The 19103-nt window shown below is 35.5% G+C and overlaps 1 protein-coding gene across 2 annotated transcripts in view; it reads right to left on the reverse strand.

Moving 5' to 3' along the window:
* The window catches only part of LOC150102965 (sorting nexin-14-like), a 793179-nt gene that overhangs the window by 106249 nt on the left and 667827 nt on the right, over positions 1-19103 (reverse strand). For both annotated transcript variants that reach the window (XM_090397844.1, XM_090397845.1), the window contains one exon: positions 372-402. In XM_090397844.1, coding sequence (XP_090253970.1) covers positions 372-402 — 31 coding nt within the window. The remainder of the gene's footprint in view (positions 1-371; positions 403-19103) is intronic.

A 19103-nucleotide genomic window follows, 5' to 3' on the forward strand; every position in this document is an offset into this window, starting at 1 on the left:
CAGGTGTTTCGCTTCTTATCTTTTAATGTGATGCCTAGCATCAACCTTTCCTTTTGTCTTTGAGTTGTTGTTGTAACAGATCACTTGGCACAAATTCTATGGTAGGAAGAAGCAGAAGAAAAGAATGGTACAAGTATCGAATGCATTGCCTGAGAGAGTGGTGAGAGAGGGCAGACAGTGAATGAGTTTAAGAAGTGGTATGATAAACTTTATTTTATATAAAGCAGACCTCTCAACAATGAATCTAGGATTCCTGAAGGTTCTGAATAATATTTATAAACTGGCATTCTTTTCAAGAAAATTGAAAATAATAAATTCGTACTGATCACAAAAATTAATTACATGAAACATTTTGAAGTTTTAAATCATACCTTGGAGGCTCATTATTAAAGAAAAGCATATCTGAAATTAAAAAAAAAAATCATAAATATTCATATAAATTATATAAACTTATAAACAGACTTAGTATACTGAAGTAAAATAATGCATTACAGTCTTAATAAAAGATTAAATGATTTCCCACAATCACAAAAAAAGTTTGTTTTATAATAGCATTCTTGTATAGCGAAACCATTCCATTTCACAACGATTAAACTTAGAGCCATTTCTGGCATATGTACTCCTTCCATTTTGCCATTAGCTCAAAAAAAAAAAAAAAAGTAATACCTATTACTACCATTTTAAATAAAAATGAAATTACAAGAGAAAACGAACAAAAAATCTTTTTTTCAAGCAATCCTGAACCCTTTGGGACTCAACAAAAATTACTGCACCGCAGCATATGCATTTAACAAAAGACAATTACATTAGAACTTCTTGTAATTATCAATACATCAAACTAGTGTGAGTTGAATTTTAGATTTCCACTAGCATGATTGTCTAGAAAAAACTGGATATTTTTTAATGGTCATAAATAACTATAGTAAAAACCATTAGTTTCGCTTTAGTGGCAAAAGAAGCAGCCACAAGATTCAGTATCTTGTGGCATATTCTGGGTAAATATATAAAAATAAAAGTAATGTTGGCAAAGAAACTAAAACATTACTAAACAAAGCATGAACAATTACAATATAAATCATAAACGCACACAGAACGTAGGAGGTGCAATGAGTTAGCTGTTCAGCACTGTTTGCAGATAGTTGCCTGAAAATTAAGTAGGATGTATGAAAAGATCTGATAAGCAATTCCCAAATATCACACAGAATTATTCTTTGATTTCTATTAAGCATGCCCTGTGAAAAGATAACCACAGTAGATTCTTTTATGTTACAAGCAATGGAGTTCTCTTCTATGTAAACACAGAACTCTTGTTCCACTCAATGACATGTGTGTGTTTGACTAAACAAACACACGTACTAACCACAGTAATAAGTTTTAATAAGTAAATATTTCATCCTAAGTACAGTTAATTCAAACAATACTAGGAATAACATACAGTTAAGGCACATGATTATAATGGAATCCCAATATACGTGCAGTAGCCTGTTATAGAATTAAATTAAAATAAGATAACATATATAAAAAAAATATTTTACAAAATTTCCCATACTTTAGGAATAGCAAGAATGTCATTATGGTTTCGATTTGGTCTGTGAAGTAGGGCTTCCGCACTTTCTTTATATAAATGTTCATGTTTATATAAAGATCTATGTAGAAGTTTGGTCTTTTTCCAATGGATCCTATGGTTTGGGTTTTCAACTCCATGTTGCGTGAGGCCAGATTTCTGCAGTTTGATAAGACGGATATGGTCTTGATGTTCTGGAATGTTTAAACGCATTCCGGAACAGATCTACCTATCTGTCCATGGTATGACAATTTACAGGAGCATGGAACCTCGTACATGCCAGGTAGCATTAGAGGTGAGAGTTTGTCTTTAGGAGAAGGTAACAAGTTATAGATCTGGTTGATGGGTTTGTAGGTAGTAGCAAGTTTGTATTTCTTCATAATTTTTGAAAGATGTTTGGAGATGCCTTTGACATAAGGTAAACAAACCTATGGGCTTGTTCTTGTCTAGGTTGATGTGTGGGGAAGTGACTGATGATTTTTTGAGTTGTTTTAAGATTGTATCCATTTAGTATGGATGTATTTTTTATTATTTCCAATTCTTGGTTTAGAGATTCTTCAGAGGAGCAGAATCTGCGTGCTCTGGTTACTAATAATTTAACGATGCCAAATTTTTGAGATGGATGATGAGCAGAAGAATTGTGAATGTAGCGACCTGAAAATGTCGGCTTGTGATAGACAGAAGTGGAGATGGAACCATCTTCTTTTCTTTGGATGTGTAAATCCAGAAAGGAGATACCCTGTGGAGATTCTTTTTCTAGCGTAAATTTGATGTGAGGATGAAGAAGGTTTATTTTATCTAAAACAGGTGTAGTTCTTGTTCGGAATGTCATCAACATATCATAGCCAAATTTTTGTTTTGGGTTTAAACGTGAAAATATTTTCTTCAAGGTATTCTAGAATCTGGCCTCGCACAACATGGAGTCGAAAACCCAGACCATAGGATCCATTGGAAAAAGACCAAAATTCTACACAGATCTTTATATAAGCATGAACATTTATATAAAGAAAGTGCTGAAGTCCTACTTCACAGACCAAATCTAAACCATAATGACATTCTTGCTATTCCTAAAGTATGGGAAACTGTCATACAAAATTGGGTAAAATATTTTTTTATATATATATGTTATCTTATTTTAATGTAATCTTTTTTTTACCCCTCCAGATGTATTTTAATTTAATTCTATAACAAGCTACTGCACGCATATGGGGATTCCATTGTAATCATGTGCTCTAACTGTATGTTATTCCTAGTATTGTTTGAATTAACTGTACTGACGATGTCCTAAGATACTTAGGATGAAATATTTACTTATTAAAACTTATTACTGTGGTTATTACGTGTGTTTGTTTAGTCATGAATTCTCCACAGGTTTCATTGTATAATAAAGTGTGTGTTTGCAGATGTGGGAAAAAGATAAGCCAAGCCTGAGTTGTTTTTCCCATTGTTGTAACATCTCCAATATGTTCTTTCTATCTTATTTCAAAATTCCGTATACTCCAGGATGTTTATAGATGGGGGTTGTAGTCTAAGGATAATAGAGTAAACTTTTATAGAGTCAGTCTCAAGGCTTATCATATTAGAGTGGCATATAACTTTTTATATGCCACTCTAATATGATAAGCTTTGAGAAGACTAGCAAATCTTGATAGAAAGTCTACTGACTGTAAAGGACTGAATGGAAACTAGAACCTGTAGTGAATATCTGGATTTTGCTTTGTAACTGTAATGGAATAACAGTTTCTATATGAGTTTTATTGAATATCCACTGCAAACAAGTTCTGCTTTTCATGAAATCATTACTCATCTCTTAGGATAGGAAGAGGGTTTTTTTTTTTTTTGCACCATATGAATGATGTTGTTTGTGAAATATGATGCATAGAAGATGAATGGAGGTAATTACTAGTATGTATAGGTTTGTGATATAAACAAAGTGTGAATCCCTTATCAGCATTTTCGGAGATTAAAACATCTAGAAAGAGTATTCTTCCTTCACTTTCTAGTTCCAAAGTAAATTTAATTTTATGGTGGAATGAGTTAATAGAGGAAAGAAAATGGTTTAAAAATGGCAGTACAAGCAGACATGAAAGGGTTGGAAGAGTGAGAAAGTGCAAATAGTAAGTATATAACTTCGATATGATAAAAATGAATTAAAAAGGGCTAACGATTGAATGCATAGGCTGTGTAGAAGGAATGGATGCAAGTTTTTGGATATGTGCAGTGAGTTTGAGGGAAGATTAGATTTATAAGAGGGACAGCCTACATCTGAATGCATTGGGTATCAGGAGTCTTGAAAAACTAATAACTGGTATGAGACCTAACACAGAGAGTCAGAGAAACTAAATTATAATGGGAGGAATGGTGAGAACATGAGTGGAAGAGCAACAATATTATATGATTGTGCTAATGTTGAGAGTCAGCATAATTATGGAAATTATTACAAGGAGAGATTGATTTCAATTTTATGTTCGTCTGGTTTGGACCCATCAAGCACGTGCAAAGATGTCTATATGTATGAGGCACTACAGAAGAATAGAGATCTGCAAGTTATCCAACTGTGTCATGCAGACAAGAGTATACAAAAGAACATGCAGGTAGCTTATTATAAGAATGCTAGGAACATTAGAAACAAAGGAGTAGCGTTTGTTGCCTTGGTCAATATGTTGGGACCTCAGATTGTAAGCAATAGCGAGACCTGGCTATCAGAATCAGACATACTAATTGGTATCGAGTGTAAAGGGTACAGTATTATTAGGAAGGATAGACAGCATAGGAGAGGAGGGGGGGGGGAATGCTGCTAATAATATCAGATGACTTGAATCCAGTTAGTGTTAAGACCTAAGATTGTTGTACTAATAACAGTATTTCATGTGGGCAGCGAATTTGAAACCATCTAGTGTGAGGTGGAATCTAACAAGATCAATTACATAGTGGATGTTGCTACAGACCTGGTGGATCAGTTGCTAGTGACGCAGAAATGCATCACTAGCAATGAGAAGAATGAAACTGAATTTATTGAGCTGTTGAGGGACAACTTCCTCGAGCAACATGTGACAGAAGGAACTCGAGGTCAAAGAGTGTTGGATTTGATTATAGTGTCAGAGGTGTTTTTCATTTAAAGACCTGTTCTGCTTCTGGATGGTGACAGTGATCATGCAGTACTCACTTGGAAACTGACTAAGTTTATGAATGTTCAATTCAGAACAGGTTACATGCTAAAACTACAAAGCAGGAAATTATGACCAACTGAGGAGTATAATGACTTTAGTAGAATGGTATCAGTTGTTGGATGGGAAGAATATTGACAGTGCATAGGAAATGATTAAAAATACTTAAATGATGCAATATCAGAATGTGTCCCAAGAATTTGAAGAATAAATAGGGTAGGACTGAAATGGATGTGTAATCCTATTATTTGAGCATCCTTATCTTAACCTTAACAGACATCATACTTATCTGCATAAGGATGATGTCTGTTATAAAAATTATAAGCAGCAGGCAAAAAGAGTTACAACTGTTGTAAGGAAAGCTAAGTCTAAAAGAAACTGGCTCTGCAAGTTAAAGACAATCCACAAGAATTCTATTGATATGCTGCAAGTAAAATAAAGAATAACTTCTGAATGCAAATAGTGTGAGGATTACAGATGCAGAATAGATTATTGAACCAATGAGTGCCCATTTTGGTAAAAGCTGTCAACCTGGTGTACATATTGAGCTTACTGCTACCTCTTCACTGGATGAAGAAACTCAGATATATGAGGAAGAGGTATTAGAGCTGTTGCACAAACAACATACGAATTCAGAAACAGGGACTGATAGGATATCAGCATGTACTGAAAGAGTGTTCAGCTGAAGTAGCTATTCCTTTGACCAAGTGTTTAATATGAGTATTACAATAGGGAAGATTCTATAGGAATGGAAAGAATATATTGTAATCCCATTGCACAAGTGTGGTGCAAAGACTGATGTAACTAACAGTTGACCAATCCGTATCTCAGGCATGGTGGTGAAGATTTTGGAAAACTTAGTTAGGGATTGCATTCAGAAATGGGCTGACAATGAATCTCTACTTTGCAATGAGCAGCATGGATTTACTAAGGGAAGGTCATGTTTTAGCAACTTGCTCACCTATAATATTGTTACCATTGAACTAGACAAGGAAAATGGGTGCACTATAATATTTTTGGATTTTGTTAAGGCTTTTGACAGAATACAACATGGAAGGCTGTTGCATAAATTGGAGAATATGGGTTTCGATTATAAAATATTAGCGTGGTTAAGAAGATGGCTGACTGACAGATATCAAAAAGTGGTATATACAGGATGTGAGTCTGCAAGATTTAAGGTAACTAGTGGTGTACTACAAGGATCAGTCCTTGTAGTACACCACTACAAGGAATAATAGGTAGGGTAATCAGGAATGCTGCTGAAACTTGCAGAATGATTTGAATAGGCTGGGATTGCGTTCATGGGAAAATGGATGTCAGTAAATGTAAAGTCATGCACTTTGGCATGATTAGATATCCAATGCATTATTATACTGGTGGATTATGTTCGAAGAAACTGATCAGGCTAGGGATCTTGGAGTGTTAGTAGATAGCAAGTTGAAGTTCAGGGGTCTTGTAGCAAATATTGCAAACACAACTCAAAAGATAATTACAATGCTGAAACAAACTTTAACATGTAAAGATATAATTTTTCCACTTTACAAGGACTTGAAAAGACTTCACTTAGACTATTGTTAGCAGGTCTGGTCTCTCCTGGTTTCCTTTGTGATTCTGATATAGTGGAGACAGTGCAAAGGAGAGTGTTAAAAATGATATCAAGATTGTGGAATACTGATTATAAAGACAGATTGAGAATTTGTAGACTGCAGACACTAACAAACAGGAGAAAGAGGGGTGATATGATTGAAACGTACAAACTTCTGAAAGGTTCGTGCAGGATTTGAAATGATGGAATTTTTCATTTTATGGAGGGTGCAGAAAGAACAAAAGAGCATTCTTGGAAGCTGATGTTGAATACTGCTAAGAAGGGGCGAGGGCTAGATTTTTCTTTCAAAGGGTGGTGTGTGGAGTGGAATAGATTGCCACTGGGTGTTTTGCATGTGTTGGCAGTGTGAATGAATTCAAGAATAAGTATGATAACTGGAGAGTGCAGTATGTGGCCTCCCTTGATGAGTCCCTGACTCCCTGGAGGTCTCTCTTAATAATAATATGTTCAATCCAATGGAACAGTTAGATGAAGATTCTCCCAAGAATTGCAGCCATATTTAATATGGTGCCCACTACATTGTAGTAGCTGGAGATTTGAACTGCATTAGACAAAATAGGAGGATGCTGCAGAAGTGGAAAAGTTAGATATGCACAGTTAAAAATGTCTTAACAATGCTCAACTAGTAGACAACACAATCCTAATTTCTGGGTTTACATGTTCATGAATCATGGTATATTGGTACTATCTTGATCAAATTTATATCTCTTCTTCCCTTATGAACAGAGTAATTCAGATAAAACATCTTGATATTAATATGTCAGATCATAATCCAGTTCTATTTAATTTCCAGTAAGTGAAACAAGTAGAGATCAGTTCCAGGTCATGGAGACCTCATCAAATACACCATTGATATTTTTTAACCAAACTCCAAACCCTCCATTCAAACAAAGTTGAAATTCAAACAAGCAGTAAAAAAGAATATGACTGAATGGGAGAAGGAACATGCTTTCCTCAAAAGGAAAAAGTCCTATATAAAAAAGTAAAGTGGTTCATAGCAAATCAGTGCAATGGCACAGAAAGGATAGACTACAGCAATATCATTAGAAATATTGACATTGAGATAGACCTGGAAAGGAAGGAACAATGTGGAAGAAAGAAATTTTAAAATAAAAATAGCAGCTAGCCCTTTGTATTCTTCAACAGACAGTTCACCAAATTCCATGAAGAAAAAACTCACCCAAATCTATGTGAATGAAGAGATGCCTACCACACAAGACATTCCTGACTCCTTTCAGAAAAACTATGAAAATACATTTCAAAACAAGTACTGTGGGAAACTATAACTCTTGAAACATTAACACCATTCCTGTTAATTTGTTAAATAAGCTTAGCCCATCCAAGATGGGCTCAACAGACCCATTACAGCAACTGAAGTTACTACAGTATAAAGAATGCCAGACAAGAAAATCTTAAGGTTAGAGATAGAGCTTTTCTAAAAGTCTGGGATTTTATCTTTCCCATCTTAGTTATACTCTTTAATTCTTTTCTCTCTATCCTATACCAAGTGAATCTGTAACAAGCCATATCATCCTTATTCCAAAACAGTTCAATAGCCAGAGGTCTATTTCTCTCTCTCTAATACTGACTACAAGATATTTTTTTCACATTATCAATGACAGGCTCAAATTAGGGATGAGATATATAATCAAAAGCACACAGGTGTGTGGAATTCCAGGCTAAAGTAGAATTTAATCTACTCCACATAGTTAATATGAAAACGTAGCCACCCAATGGCAGCACTTTCAGTGGATCTTACTCAATCATTTGATGTCTGGCATCCCTTTCTGACAACAGTCAGAGATTTGTCTAAAATCTGGAAGGATAGATCTATCTACACAGGAACGAAGCTGATGATTCTGGATGCAGCTATTTTTTTCAATAGTGATTTAAGGATGTGAAACTTGGAACCTAAAGAAGTCTGAGGATAGTTGCTTTTGAGATGTGGTGTGGTGTTACAGGAGACTGTTGAAGATCTCACATACATACCGAAAGGCAGACAAATGGATGGGTGCTAGAAAGGACTGGTAGAACTTTAAGAGAGCATAAGAGTATTGACGAAAGAAAGTAGAAATAATTTGGAAACAATTATACAGTATACTTGTGCAATTATTCCAACACCAGAAAGTTAAAAAGGAATTTTTTCAACTATCAAAGAAGCACAGCGGCTTATGACTTCCAGAGTTAAAATTCTGCTATTTAAGCAATACAGCCTCAGAAATCCATGAAATATTGCAGACCAATCATGCATGTGAGACTTTCTCCAGCTACCCTGGTTTTTGATTTCCCACTATTTGGAATAAATGATTACAATGGCACAAGAGCTGAGATTGTTCCTGAATACTACAGCATTCTGGAACTGCATTCTTTCCAGTAATAACAGCAGAAATTGGTACAAGGAAATCTTTAACCTCTTCCACTACAAATTTTCACAGCTGGGTACTAATAATGACACTTTGCTTGATAACTTACTGAAGTTCCAAGGATATCCTGAAGGGAGGAATATTTCACTGAGAATTATATATGTTCACCTTCCACCAATTGTCATCAAATGGAGGTATACTTTAACATATTGGAGATCCGATCTGTGATATCTGTTACAGCAGCAGAACATGGATTTTACAGATCATTGGAACAGATTATGTAATGTGTTGGTCATTCCATTACTTACAGCAAAACAGTTTTTTTTATTTTTTGCAATATCCCCCACCTGTCTGCAATGGGAAGAGAATTTTATAATTAATGAGTTAAAATAGCATTTATGGAAAGTTAGGAAAAAAACATGGCTTTGAAAAAAAAGAAATATGACATACAATATTATAGATGTTTTACAGATGCTTTACAATACTACATTATGGAAATTTTATTGTTCATTCTTATGAATTTTATTTAGAAAGAAGCATTCTAGGAGAGATAAAATTTTTGGCTAAGTGGTCTATGCCGCCTAGCCAAATTTACCAAGAGAAGATAAAATTCTGTCTGTTTTTATTATGGTTCCATCTTCTTAGTTTGGTGTGGTTTTATGATCGAATGGAGAGCAAACCCAGACAGAAGACTACTTCAAATCAACTTGATAAGCCTAACCACCGGGGTACCAGTCATCTCTGGATTTTAGTTTCAATTGGTCATTTGGTTGTTCAGCTGCAGGTAACAGGTCAAAAAGGACAGCCTATGGCTACATGATGATATCAAATAGCTGAGCCTTTTCTCTCCCTCTCTCTCCCCATCTGTCTTTTCTTTCTCCTAATACTATTAGGGGCTCTCTTGCATCCCTATACTACTTTAGGCCAATGATGAACACCCTTTTATTTTTTCACTTCAATAAAGGTCAAAACCGGTCTGAGTAATGTACCATCCATACAATGCATAGTATTATACATTCCAAAAGGATGCATGTGCTTTGCATTATGGAGTACTAAGGGAATTAATGTGAAAGCTGTCAGCGTATAGACACAAGTAGCCTAGTCGTGAAGATATTTCACATGCAAACTTGGTTTGCTTACACTTGGATGAAGGATTAAATGAGAGTATAATTTAAGTTATACAGGCTGGTCAGCGGTCCTGTTAATATTCTTATAATACTGTTAATACTCTTCACAATACGCAGGCGTATATCCTATCGAATTCTATGGCAATCAAAATGAAATTCTGTAATATCTTGAAAAACTCTAGTTCATCTACCTATATTTTCACATCAGTCCTGTTACTGCAACATGTTCAATATATATCATCCATTATGCAATACATTCAACCTGGATGATATGCTTTGCAATGTGATTATTCACTAATTCAGCTATTCCTTGTTTCCATCAAGTGTCTATCATTAGCATGGATTTAGGTTGGGCCTGCACAACTTGATTGTTTTTGAGGCCAAACCCAAGTTGGACCACCTGACCAAGGGCCAGATCACTTCGGACCTTGAATCTTAGACTAGTCCACTGCAGCTAAACTTACGTAAATTTGTTAGCAGATCTACAGTAAATACCAATTAATATACATATTTAAATTTTTTAGAGAGTTACAATTAAAATTATAATCAAAATTATTTACAAACAGATATATCTGCAAAATTTCTCAATATAAACCACTTAAACATAAACACAAAGTTTACTAATAATTTCACTGAGAATATCACACTTATTCTTAGTGAAATATCAGTTACTGAATGTCGCATTGTGACATTCAGAATGTCGCATTGTGACATTCAGAATGTCACAATGTGACATTCAGAATGTCACAATGTGACACACTGCATTTCTTTGTTGCCACTATTTTATCAAAGTTTGGTGTCATGTTTGAAGTGGCTGTTCTGAATATGGCCTCTAAACTGATATCACTTAAAGATGAACGATGTTTGCTTTTGTTCAAGTTCATGATCGAAAATGTTTGTTCACAAGTATATGTGCTCCCAAACATACAAAATACATACTGGTAGGCAGTATCCAACAAACTTTTAAATTTATCCTGATCCAGAATAGAATAAAACTCTTGTAAAGTACTCTCCCTATGCTTGACCCGATAGTTTTCAGAACACTGGAGATCAATAACTTCAATCTGGAGTTCGACAGGTAGATTTCCTTCTTCGATAGAAAATGGATCCTCAATCACTTTTATGCAGACTTCATCTTCATTACTCAATGGCATTCTTTTCTGAAACTCCTCACTTCTAAGTGAAGAGTTTCAGAAACCATTAAATGATATTCTGATGGAATATTCTGTTGACAAGTTAAGAAATGTGACATATCCCCCTTATCAAGCTGATTTTCAAACAAACTTAATTTCATTTTAAATGCCTTTATAAGAGACATTAACTGAAAAACAAACTTATTTTTTCCTTGAAGCTGTAAGTTAAGGTCATTCAAGTGATCCAAAATGTCACATAAAAAAAATAAATTTTGATTCCATTCTTCATTCATTATTTCTGGGAATTTTTCCATATCTTCTTGAGATTCCAAAAATTCAACTAGTTCATTTTTTAGAGCGACAAAGCATAACAAAACTTTACCATAGCTCAACCAACGTACATCAGTGTGGTATGGTAGATCCCCTTTCTCGGCATCATTTTCTTCTAGAAACACCTGAAGCATTCTGTGTTTCAAACCCCGAGCTCGAATATAGTTGACTAGAGCAAATACTACTTTAATCACATGATCAAAAACTGCAAAACCTTTGAACATAACACCTGCTGATGAATTAGGCAGTGAAATTTTGTCAATGGTTTACCTGCATATTGTTCAATAAATGTTACAGCACCAACATTTTTTCCACACATAGATGGAGCACCATCAGTGCAAACTCCTACTAAATTCTTGAAATTTAAGGATAGTTTTTTGGTTACATACATCTTTACATTTTCTGCGATCTCCTTTCCTGTTCTTCTTTTCATTGAACACAAACCAGCAAGCTCCTCTGTCACCTCAAAATTCTTATTAATGCCTCTTCAATATATTAAAAGCTGTGCAGTATCTTTCACATCAGTACTTTCATCCATAGCAAGCGAATAATAGACAAATTCACCAGCCGATTTTTGCAGGTTATCTTTAAGATCCTTGGCAATATCAGCCACTTGGCACTGAACAGTCATATGGGACAAACTGATATTTTCAAAATGCTTTTTTGTATCAGGACAAAATTTGGAAATGGCAATCGCAGACACTTTTTTATCAACTCTCCCTCAGTAAATGATTTGCCAGCACAAACTATTTCTTGTGATATTTTTAAGCTTACCATTGTGGCAACTTCATTTGCAGATGTCACTTTTTTAAAGGCTTGTTGCTCACCGCTAAGGACTTTAAATAACTTTGCTGCTTTTATTTGCTTTTCACTTGCATCCAACTTGCCAAGGTTAGGATGTTTCGATTCAAAATGACAACTCAGATTGTACTCATTCACCACAGTGATAGATTCTCGGCAAACAATGCACACTATTTTGTCCTTAAACAATATAAAAAAATATTTGTTTGTCCACTCGGGGTTAAATGCTCGATGTTCTGAATTTATTTTATGCTTTTTACTTAAGCTCATTGTGTCGAGATTGACAATATTAATTACAAAAAACTAATGATGAAAAACTCACAATAATGCAGCTTATGATAACAATTATGTAATGTATTGCTCCAGCTACAACTAACCACTACACTGCCAAAGCCCGTCAAGGCACGGCCAACTTCGTGTAATACAATTCGTTCTCATTCGTAGACATCAAGTCGTTATCATGGAGATGTAACTTTAAATTTCCCTGCAGCGACACTAGAGCTAACAAAATCTCGAAGCGATTGTAATAATTTGTTATTAAATATGACAGTGGGAATAACTTCAAATGAAATTTATTGTTGAGTTGAAAGAAACATGATTGCAACATTAATCGCATGAATGTAAACATGCAGAGTCTTGGTAAAAGTTTAATTCAATGCAGGAAAAAATCATCTAATTTCATATTCTCCCATATGATTAAATAATTTCAATCAGGAAGATGGGCCAAAATAAATAGCATTGCGAGCCGCATGCAGCCCACGGGCCATGTTGTGCAGGCCTGATTTAGGCTATCCTACAATAATCATTCTTCCTTTTATTTGTATGTAACAACAGAACTCTTTGGGATTTCCTTTGGTCTGATTGGCTAGTTTCCTTTCATAATTTGATTTTGCCTTGTTTACCAAGCTAGCATATTTCTTTGCTTTTTCTTTGTTCTAGTGATGAGCTTAATGAGAGCTCAACAAACTGATCACTTTTATCATTTCCACAACTTTTTTTTTTCTCCTAACAATTCATATTTCAAAATGCTAATCATCCACTCAGTTCCCACCTAATTTATCCTCCTGATTCTAGGTACGCAGGGTGTCATGTCATTTTTTTAACTGAAAATTTCATATGTTTAACCACACTCCCCAGTGAAGGATGTACAGTCTCTCACAAATTGAAGCCAGTGTGGTTATGGATAAATTTTTGACATGATCACCAGATCCAATACTTTCAGTCCCCTTGGTATCCACCATTACATGCTGTTTCAGGCACTTATATAATTGCATAAATTCTATCCCCCCCAACCACATGCTTTTCTCCTTCCAACCTATGTCCATATAGTTTACAATCTGCATATTAATAATTACTTATCCTCCATTCACTGAGCTAATTTGCTGATGTGTGTGTGAATCTTCTAGATCTTCCAGTCTATAGCAGCAACTAGTTATTATATATTTCATCTCTTTTTGATTCTTATCTTACATCAGATAGTTTGAAATGTGCAGTCTCCCATATCTGCCTTTCTGCCAAATTTCTATCTTTGCTGTTTGCAGTTCTTCCGCCTTCATCAGTAATATATCTCTGTCATCATTAGAATACAGCCTTCAAATCTTCCTCTGTCAACAAGGTCTCACTAATGCCAACAACTTTTGGCAAAGTAGAACTAACCAGTGTTAAAAATTTCGCTCTTCTATTTCTTACATGTATACTACTCAAAAATACATACTCACTGAAAGGGTGCATGCACATACTGTTACCTATTTCTCCACCCCCAAATAGCTCTATATTCCCTGATTTTGCATATCAACTCTCCCACTGACAACACCTTCTCCAGACACTCTAAATCTGCTGAAGTGTAATCTGTCAGTTTTACATAAGCCATTTCATCCATCAAATTCATTTCATATATCAACAAACTGCACACCATTCTTTCTGCACAAAATGGAATTTTATTTTGAAACTTACAAGGCTAGGGGTTTGTCGGACAGAGTAGAAGTTCAGAGGGCATACTGCAAAAAGACACAATAGCACAAAAGGAATTTTTCAAAGTTCAAAATAAACTTTGAAAAGTTCCTATGATAAAAAAAAAACATATAAAAAATCTTATTTGTTGACAAATAGGGAGATAAGGAAGTTTTTATCATTGTTTATAAGGATTTGACACAACTACATCTATCTTGTGCAGAGATTTAGTCACCTGGGGATCTTAGGAAGCACAAGTGGTGGAGGGGATACAATAGCAGGTGACTGAAATAGTAACAGGTCTGCATAAATACTCCTTAATAGTACAGATTAAAGATTACAAAATTTAGTTTACATTATGGTTTCCAATAAGAATATCATTCAGTTGGCTAAATCCCAAATCGCTAGCTCATCCTCATTTGTTCAGTACCCAAATAGATACCTAACAGAATGCATTACGAGAAGGTGAGAACAGAACATTACTGGACAGAACTTTTTACACAACAAATAAAATATGTTATACTCAGGCAATAACAATCAGAAAAAGAAGCAGTATAGTATTCAACACTAAATATGAAGATAATGAGGATAAATATGTTCACAGATTTGGTCCCCAGGATTTGAAGGGGATAAATTAACTGTGGAAAGGGTACAAAGACGGATGACAAAGATGGTTTTAGGACTGTACAATTTTGGTTATGAGGATCAGCTGAGGGAATGTGGACTGCAGAGTTTGGTGGATAGAAGAAGGAGAGGTGATATGATTGAGACTTTTAAACTGTTGAGAGGTAGTTACAGGGTAGACACTGGGGAGTTCTTTTGCTTGGCTGAACAGTGGGAAGGAGTGAACAAGAGGCCATCCCTGGAAGTTACAAAAGGAAACTGTGAGCAAGAGGGTGAGGAGTGGTTTCTTTGCATGGAGGGTGGTTGAAGCGTGGAATGCACTGCCCGATACAACGGTCAATGCATTTAAGGAGTGGTATGATAGACTTTGTGTTTCTTAGTGGGGGACCTCCCCTCGATGAGTCTTGAGAGACTATGTTCTTAAGAAGGACCTCCCACGATGAGTCTTTTGACTCCCTGGAGGCCTGAATAATAATAATAATAATCTTACTGAGCGGCAGACAATGTCAAGTAGAGTGATGTAGACAAATATTAGAATGGAGAACTGGACAATGAGACTTATTTATGCCTATGGTTCACAGATAGTTCTATTAAAGAAAAAAGTGGAGGAATTTTTCAAGGCATTAGAGAAGGCAGGTGAAACAACAAAAATGGAAAAGTTAGTCCTTGCTGGGGGTCTAAACAACATAGTAGGAAATCATTACCAGCACCTGCTGGATTTCTCTTCAGGACATGGACTAGTTATTACTAACACCATGTCCCAAACATAAAAAAATGTGAACAAAATCACATTGAGAGAGACAATGCAAGAAATAAATGTCTCATTGACTATGCTATAGTTGATAACAATTGTTTCTCACATTCAGAACACAAGATTAAACAAAGAATTTAAAATTGGAAGTGATTGCCATTTAGCTTTGAGTAGGATAAAATTGAATTTCATATTGAAAAGAGGAGTGAGTGTGTAAGAAAGTTTCAAAATGAATCAAAGTTCAGCACTTTCAAATGGAAACTATAGACTGAAATACACAATCATTATTCAGAAAAAAATGAGAGAGATCAAAAACAAGAACTAAACCTTGAAGATTCCATGACAAACTCTGAAGAAAACTGACTGATTCAGCCAGCGAGGAATGTGGTGAAGTTGTCTGCAAGGATAGAAAAATCACATGGTGGACTTAGGAGGTTAAGTAGGCAGTCAAGGAAAAGAAGAAGAAAGCATAATATCGAAAGTTCATGGAAAATAAGTCAGTGTGTGATCTTTGAGAATGCAGATGAAAAATGTAAGAAATGTGAAGTACTATGTAAAACTAGCTAAACAAAAGCCATGGGAAGACTTTGAAAACACATACACACACACACACACAAAATAAATATCAGGAAAGTGGCAAAATATTCTGGATTTTATTGAAAAACCTTAGAAATGAACGAAAGAGTATGATAAAAGGAATGTCACCTTTATCATTTCTGATAAAGGTGACATGAAGACTAAAGATAAAGATATTTTAGATATTTGGAGTAATCACTTTGAAAGATTGCTAAATAAATGAAATGGTGACAGCATGGTAGTCTGAATAAACACTCAACAGGATGCAATCAGGAATACATATCAATACTTGAAGTAGAAAAATCCATCAAAAACTTGAAATGTGGACTTGAAGCTAGAGCAGATGATGTTCGAGCAGAAATGCTCAAATATGGAGGTATAAAAGTTTTACTGTGACAACACTGCATATTTCAGAAGGCCTGGTCGCAGGATCAAATTCCAAATGATTTGAGCAGAGCTCTCATAGTACCCGTAAGATTGCTAGCCAGGCTGGCCGAGTGGTTAGCGTATCAGCTCTCCAGCCAAAAGGGTGCGGGTTTGAATCCCGCATTGGGCATAGATGTTTGTGATTATCTTGGGAAATACCAGTGGTGGTGGTCAGGCAGTAGATGGCGTTAGTGTAGTTGCAGTTAGTTGGTGGATTGAGTGGTGAAGACAGAGTTGTAGAGCAGGTGCCCTCCCTCAATGAGTCTTTGGACTCCCTGGAGGTGTCAAAGAATAATAATAATAAAAAGGGAAATAAAACTGAACATGAGAATTAGCGGAATTTTGTTTGCCAAGTGTTCCTGCTAAGAATAATTGTGGAAGGAAAGCCGGGAAAGAATAAGCTAGATTCAAGCCCAGTAGTGGCTGTCAGGATAAGATTTTCACTTCAAAAAAGTTGAGAAATCATGGGAATATCTACTCCCATTTTCACCTAGCAATGACATTCTTCTATAATCATCTCTCCTCCAACTTGCCACATAATGAAACAATTCATGTATATTTGAGCTGTAAGTCAGCAACTGAAATGAAGGTACAGGTGAGTACCTTCATTTCAGTTTGATGGTTTGATGTTAAATCAGGTATGTGACAAGGGGGGGGGTGTACCGTATCTCCACTATTATTCATAATCGATATGGATGAACATTATGAAGGAAAGTGGTATTAAACCCGATATAAAAACTGAAGATGTAAATCTTAGTTCTTTACTTTATACAGATGATGTTATACTTCTGAATAAATCCAGAACAAGTCTGCAAGATTCCTTGACTAAATTGAATAAATATTGTAGTAAATTTGATATGCAAATCAGCAATTAAAAGACAAAGACAATGAAAACATGCAGAAACATTAAAAATATCAAGTGCATTCTGAATGGAGCACCTATAGAACAAATAAAGCATTTCAGTTATTTAGACATATTTTAAATATGGAAATTCTTATCAACCAAATTAGCAAAGTTGGTATGGTAGGAAATCAACTGAACAAATTTATGTGGAATAGGAGAGAAATTAGTCAAAACACTAAAATATCTATATATAAGACAGTGTTCAAGCCAATTTTAACTTATGGATCTGAGAGGTGGGTTAGAAATAAAACACTATTAAAACCTGGGTCCACGCAGTTAGCCTAGTGGCTTTGCGCTTCGCAACCATATGCCTGGGGAAGGAGTGTCCTAGGTTCAATTCCCGTCGATGACATGAGGAGCTTAAGGATCTTCCTCAGCCATAGCCAAGTTAGCTGGTCTTGGGCATGGACAGCAAGGTTTTTTCTGCCAGTTTATCTGGGGATTTTTCATCCCGCAAGCAGGCAAACCGGCCCCGTGAACACACAGGGATACAGTCAGGAATATTTAGAGGCATAGGGCTGACCATTTTATCCTTGTATTTCAGTTATGAAATCCAAACATGCTTGGAAGGCCTTAAAAGCCTGTTAAAGCCATTGGGATAGGGGATCAAAAACTGGAGACCATAAATATGTGAGTTTAGGGAAAGATTAGGGAAGTTAATAGAGGCATTAATGGAAGTATCATATTAAAAATGAGGATACTAGGAAATAATCTAACATTGTCAGCATTGAAGAATGTGATTGCAGAACTAATCTCAGGTGGTATGGTCACTTAAACAGAATGGGAGAGGAAAGGTTAGCCAAACAACTCTGCCAGGATGGTAAGAAAAAGACCCAGAGAAAGACCAAGATCAAGGTGGATTGATACAGTCAAAAGTGTCTTAGAAGAGAGAGATATAAGATCTGATAATATTTGAGTCTTGTGCATGCATGTGCAGAATTTGAGGAAACGATGCAAGTCGTGAAATAGGTATGTGAATATATCAATGGAAGATTTTTTATTTTTTTAATCCAGAGAGAAAAGAAAACAGAAAGTCAAGGAATGGAAGATGGCAACCAATGGATTTATATGAAGGAGGTTCTTTCAAATGGTGTTCAACCACCAACAGATATAAATCTAAAAGAAGTTCTCTCAATATTGTGCTAAATGATAAACCATAATACAGTTTTGGAAGAAAGTTTATCTTTTAGTAATTAGGCTACTGTTATTCTCCATGCCTTAGCCTGATAATTTAAACTGAAGATAAAAATTATAATGTTGGTGAGAGAATGCATGTAGGAATGAGTTGACAGAGAATCTATATTTTGAAAAGAACAGCATGAATTTACAAAGGGAAGGTCATGTTTGAGTAAGACAATGGGAATGAATACACTATGATACTTTTGGACTTTGCTGAAGCTTATGACAGGATTCAGCATGGAAGGCTATTGTATATGCTGGAAGAGATGGAATTGGATTATAAATTACTAGTGTGGATAAGAGGAATGGCTGACTGACAGATATCAAAATAGTTATGTATAGGAGTGAGGAGTCTGTAAGATTTAAGATGACCAGTGATATACTTCAGGGATTAACAACATTTGGAAGGATTTGAAAGAGAAATACAGCTATTTGCTGGCCTGTTTGGCTGAGTGGTTAGCATATCTACTCTACTTCCAAAAGGCTGAGGGTTCAAATCCTGCTGTGGGCATAGATGTTTGTGATTGTCTGTGAAAATACTAGTGGTGGTGTGGCACAGTAGATGGCATTGGTGTAGATGATGCTGTTCACTGTAGTTGGTG

The sequence above is a fragment of the Typopeltis vanoorti genome, chromosome 9 (assembly GCF_054136105.1).
Source record: "Typopeltis vanoorti isolate ZY-2024b chromosome 9, IOZ_Tvanoo_1.0, whole genome shotgun sequence".
NCBI classification, from domain to species: Eukaryota; Metazoa; Arthropoda; class Arachnida; order Uropygi; family Thelyphonidae; genus Typopeltis; species Typopeltis vanoorti.